At 38.8% G+C, this 6,000-nt stretch overlaps 1 protein-coding gene across 2 annotated transcripts in view; it reads right to left on the bottom strand.

The window, feature by feature from the left end:
• Nucleotides 1-783: 783 nt before the first annotated feature.
• Nucleotides 784-6,000, bottom strand: part of pdlim4 (PDZ and LIM domain 4) — a 50,439-nt gene continuing 45,222 nt past the window's right edge. Inside the window, exons 7-8 of one of the 2 annotated variants that reach the window (XR_014198715.1) lie at nucleotides 2,037-2,887; nucleotides 784-1,979 (exon numbers count right to left, since the gene is read on the bottom strand). Coding sequence is in view for 1 of the 2 variants with exons in the window: in XM_082141406.1 (XP_081997532.1) it covers nucleotides 2,683-2,887 (205 nt within the window). In the remaining variant the exon portion in view is untranslated. Of the gene's footprint in view, nucleotides 2,888-6,000 lie in introns of both variants that reach the window. The other variant, XM_082141406.1, reaches the window with a different exon arrangement.

Genomic DNA, 6,000 nt, shown 5'->3' with positions numbered 1-6,000 from the left:
GTTCAGGTGTGTTTGATTAAGGCTGGAAGGAAAGTGGATCTGCACTTTCATGGGAACCTCTTCAGATCTGCCAACTCTTGGTTTGTGATTCCTAACTTCCATGACTTTTCTTACTTATGTGGACCTGCTTTAGTCCAGGGATGCCCGATCCTGCTTCTGGAGGAAGAGTTCAGCTCCATTCCAAATCAAACACACCTAAAGCTGACAATCAAAGGAAGAGAGCGAAGGAGCGTCGTCCATATTTTTTTACAGTCTATGGGTTCAACCAGACTGGGGAGAGAGGAGCTGTAATAACGTAAAATATGAGAAGAATATCGTGTTTTTTTGAACAACCAAGCATGAAAGCATATTTTGGTACACACCAAAAACAAACTCAAGACTTCGGTGTAATAGGACCCCTTGAAATTGTTGCGTTTTGGCAAATTGCATAGAAACCAATTGGGCTTGATTTGACCAATAAACAATAAAAATAATCAAAAACTGTACAGTCTTTAAGACATCAGTGTCAAGACTCTGCATGCACATCCCAAATTAGAAATTGTCTCAAACCTTCAAAAGTACTGATCCAAACATACTGGCTTTAGTTTTGGTCTGTTCCTTACACGTTATCATGTGGCTTCAGGAGATCTGCAGTCATATGGACTACCTTTATAATACTTTCATGCTGGTTTCTGGAAGCTCAAATGCCTCTGTCTAGCATGAGCATTATTTCTGTTTTCCACGGATGAAAGAAAGGGTTTGGAATGAGAATTAAGTTCTTGGTGGAAAAAAAATAAGAATTCCTTTTCTGTTTTTGCTGTTATGATGTTTAAAGATGATCTGTTAGCATTCAAATTATTTACAGAAGACTCTTAATACAACAAAACCCACACACACACATACATATCATTCATTACAAACTAGAAAAACAAACATTTCTAATTTTTTTTTTTTTTGTGTGTGTTTTTTACAGAATTTACAAAAGCGTCACCAGATAAAGAAAAGACAAAAAAATAAAAGCATATCTACTTTACTATTCTGGTTTTGTTTTACACGAAGAAGCCATCCACACAATCAAAAAACAAAAACAAAATCTAGTTTAAATCACATAATGTACGCAAATATGCAAATGCTTGGCCAACACATTTCAGCTCTACTTTTGTACATAACAAACATCAGTTCTCGAGTCACCTAGAAATGTCTGTGCCGTTACACCAAATGTTTTCCGGTGGCTAGCTTTAAACACAGAAAACATGATGACTTTACTAAACAGGCGAAAGAAGATATTACATAAGGTGGTGTGATGATTCAGCAAGATCTCTTCAATGGTTGCGTCACTATGATGGTAGATGATGTGAATGAGAAAACCATCATAGAGTTGTTTTCTGAGAACGCCATGCGCAGTTGCAATAGAAACTGTGTTTTGATACTTTTAGGAAAGCAATTACATGTCAAATCGTATTCACACACTTGCATGTAAGGTCCTTGCACACCGAGTCCAAAATTGGCGTTAAAAAATAAATACGACCTCACGTCGTGTCGATCACGTTCACACACCTCAGAAACTTTGGGCCGTCGTAAAAAAATTGGATCGGTTCAATTTTCTGCGTTTTTTGCATCCCTAGCGAGCATTTTGAAAGGTTTTTTGACAATTCAGAGCCACCGTACAAGCAAACGCCAAAATACAGAACTGTTCAGGATCAATTGGTTCACGGTAATTGGTGGTTCGTCTTTTTAATATGTATATAAGCATCAAACTGAGCCACTGACATCCTGAGGTCAACTTTGAATCATCGGGATGGACCCAATATTATTTTTCTCTTTTTCAATTTCAATTCAAATCACATTTATTTGTATAGCTCTTTTCACAATACACATCGTTTTAAAGCAGCTTAACAGAAAATACATGAGTCCACATTACAATTTAGAGCAATCTGTTATCAGAAGTAACTTTATGTATTTCAGATTTTGTATTTTTAAGAACAAAATCATCCTCACTGCTTGAAACTCCATTTTGTATTGTTTTGCGAATTTTTTCACAACGGATTAATGAATACGTATCAAACTCAGTGTGCAAAGTTTCTGTGCGTGACGAATTTTTAGGATGATGAATGCGCAAAAAATCGGACTCGGTGTGCAAGGGCCTTAAATCTGCTCAAAGGCCATCAAAAAGATATTTTTCCATTCCTACAGACTCATTTTCCTCAGATAAAGCTGGATGTGGTGGTGATGGAAGCTTGCTCATCGAGAAAAACACACACAGCTCGCCTTCTTAGCCAAAGAATAAACATACCGTCCCAAACTCTCTGAATAAATGAATACCATTTCCATTTTCCACATGGCTTGAGACATTCTTCGTGGCCTTTCTGAGCACCTCAAGTTCACCGCAGCGTTCAGAGAAATAAACCTCTGGTGTGCCACTGGAATCTAGGTGAACAGATGTTCGTCTGCGCCGTTCGGTTATCTTAACACTTCAAACTTTCTTCTTAAAGCAAACCCAGAATTGCTCTGTCAGAGTGTTAGAAAGGCTGCGGGGGAAAGTGGATTTCAGTACGAGGTTAGAAAACTACAGAACGTGAGTCCAGGATAAAGTCGAGCAGGGACTGAAAAAAGAGCTTCAGGAGTTTGTTATTCTCATTTCCACTTTGCCAAGCTGAATCCTCAACGAAACCTGTGTGTGTGTGTGTGTGTGTGTGTGTGTGCTTAGACCAGCTCCACTTTGGAGTTGGGATAGACGGCCACCACGTCATAGCCCTCGGGAGGCTGAACACGAGCCTTGGCGTGAGTCTCACAATACAGACTCTCGTCGATGAAGAAATATCCTCTCTGCTTGAGGTTCAGCCCGCAGTCATCACACATGAAGCAGTCGGGGTGATACAGCTTGTCTCTGGCCTTCACAATCGTTCCCCTGTGTTAAAACAGTCACAAGACACTTGTTAAATGACGTTTATTGTTACTTTTATTGCCACTTCATTTGGTAATTGGGTCAATGGTCCAGGAGAAAGAAAAGGACAAATCTTTATACAAAAAAAGAAAAGTACTATTTGTATTTATGTTGGTTACGAAAAATGTTTTCAACAAAAAGTAACATTTAAAGTCCCTCTGTAGTCAATTGTATCCCTTAAAACTCATCTTTGATCACCAAAATGACATATTTAAAACATATTTCTTCATGCCTTAAAATATCTTGAATGTAACTCGACACCCTCGCCTCATTTAGTATGTGCGGTTCTATGAATATGCAAATGAGCCCCGCCTCCACTCACTCACTCAGCTCAGAGATCCACTGGTTGACGATCACACGTTGATCTGATTGGTTACAAGGTAGTTTGTGACGTCAGAAACACCAGCGATTTCAAAGCGTGTTTTTGAGACTGTCTTTGGTTCTCTGCAGTTTTAAGGAGAAAATACTCAGCAATGCTGTCGACTTATGAACTTACACATGGTTTGTCTTAAAGCATATTAAAAACACCACATAGACACATAAACTACATTAAAAGCTGGATTTTCACCACAGGGGGACTTTAATAAATTTGAACTATAACAAATGATAAAGAATTACGAATGAAGTAATAATCACAACATTAACGTGTCTGAGATGTGCGAAACGGTATTTTTTTACTCTCAACATGCATTGCTAATTACTCAAGTGTTATCTACTCACTCCTTAGGAACTACTAGTGATCTGGACCATTATTTTAAAGTGAAAAACGATCCAACAAATTTTGTAAAAACGATACTAATACTGAACTTTTAAAAGAGAAAAGGCTTTTATGATAAAAATGGTGGTCAACAATTGCTAAAGTAGGATTAGCAGGTAATGTTTAGTCAGTAAACGAGCAAACAATAAATCCCTTTCATAAATGGGCTGAAAAAAACTTCTGAAATGTCATGACCCAACCATGATATAAAAGAGAAAGCACAAATGTCTCTTATGCAGACCTGACGGCTGATTGGACAATCTCTTATCACTAATTCTTCCTATTATAAAATCTCTATGAACTGGGACATATTTGAAGGCTATAATATCTATCAACAGCATTTACAATGGGCGCATTGTTTCCTTCTTCTGTGGAACTGTTCTTATCATATGACATCACTGTTTACTCATGTTCCTGTGGGAAAGTGCCAACAGCAGAAGAGTGACTTACAGTATTATCATGATCGGGAACACCTGTGCCACATGCTCCGGCAGGTCTGGCTTCATTTAACAATCACGTCCTCAATGAGCATGCCAGTGTTGAAATCATTCATTTACTGCGAGACACGACTTACAGGCTTACGTTTGAAGATGATAAAAGAAACATATACTGGCTTATAAAGTCTATTCAATGCTATCTAGTTCATTCATTCTTAAAGGGGTGGTTGATTATGATTTGACTTTTCTAGCTTTAGTGAGTGTGTAATGTTGCTGTTTGAGCATAAACAACATCTGCAAAGTTACGACGCTCAAAGGTCAAAGCAAAGGGAGATATTTGCTTTTACAGAAATCGCTTTTTAAGGACTACAACAAACGAACTACAACGAGCTTTTTCCTGGGTTGGTGACATCACTAACCCTATAGTTCAGTAGCCCCGCCCACTGATTCGAGCACGACAAGTAGTAGGTAAATAACAGTGACGCTAACACTGGATCGAGCAACTAAGCGACAAAGATGCCTTTGAAGAGTGCAACATGTTGTGCAGCGCCACTGGATTTGCAGAGAGACTGAAATAAAAAAACGATGCTGCGCCGTCTTCTATACTGGATCCGACAGGAATGGAACACACTTCTATATTGGATAAGCAACACACTTATGCGAGTAAAAACGTTTTTACTGTGTCACTATTGCTTTGTTACAGATCGTTTGTCTAACCAAAATCACCAGTGACCAGTGATAAGTCATGATTCATGTAGACTAGGGGTGGAACGGTACATGTATTCGTATTGAACCGAAACGGTACATGGTTCGGTGTATAAATTTACACAGAGAATACACGGTATAAAAATAAATAAAACTTGTGTGCAAATTAATTAATGTAATGCGGAACTACTGTTAGATATGCGGGTTCTTTAGGGACACCTGATCTGTAGCTCCGCCTTAGCTCTGAAGCAGGCTGCGTGTGTGTGTGTGTGTGAGAGAGAGAGAGAGATAGAGAGAGAGAGAGAGAGAGAGAGAGAGGGGCGCGGGCGCGATCGAAAAGTCGCAAAGTGTTTACTTATATTTGTGTGCGTGTGTGTGTGTGTGCGTGTGTGAGGCGTGGGCGCGATTGAACAGTGGAAACATAAAAACATACTTCATTTTGTTTATACAGGACATCATTCAAACTGCAAAGTGTTTAAGTTACTGTTAATTAAAATTAAGGAAAACAAATATATTAATCTGAAATGTAGCAAATTAATTTTCAATTCATTCAGGTACAGTTACCAAACATATCTCAAGGTCTTTTTTGTATTTTTATTAATAAACTAATTATATAAAACTATTGTCAGTGCACTACAAATAAACTTGTTCTATGCCTTTACTTTATTAATAAAACGTATTTAAAAAATACAAGGCTAAGGTCATTTATTTTCCTTTGGTGGTCCAGCCTGAGACATGCTCAAGCCTTCTGCATTTCTGTTTTGCTTTTCCCTCCATTGTACCGAACTCGTACCGAACCGTGATGTCTGAACCGAGGTATGAACCGAACCTTGACTTCTGTGTACCGTTCCACCACTAATTGATAAACTATATGTTTAAAGAGATTTAAAGAACGCTCCCTTTACAATCGCTGGAGCTGCAAATCAAACAGAGCAAGTTTATCCTCAGACAGCAACATAGTGTCGGCCCAGATCCGTGTGGATTCACTTGCACCGGATGTGGGCCGGATCTGGGCCGGACCCTATGCTGCTGTCTGGGTCAGTGACTGAATTCTGGGCTCTCGCCAAAACTCCCATTATAATCAACGAATCTCTTATTTCCATTGTGTTTGCCCAGTTAGTAATGATGAAAGCATTTGTTAGTGTGCAGAAATCGAGTTACGAGATCCCTTTCATGCC

The sequence above is a fragment of the Leuciscus leuciscus genome (genome assembly GCF_965113295.1).
Source record: "Leuciscus leuciscus genome assembly, chromosome: 16".
Lineage (NCBI taxonomy): Eukaryota > Metazoa > Chordata > Actinopteri > Cypriniformes > Leuciscidae > Leuciscus > Leuciscus leuciscus.
This window is presented reverse-complemented; position numbering and strand designations above follow the sequence as displayed.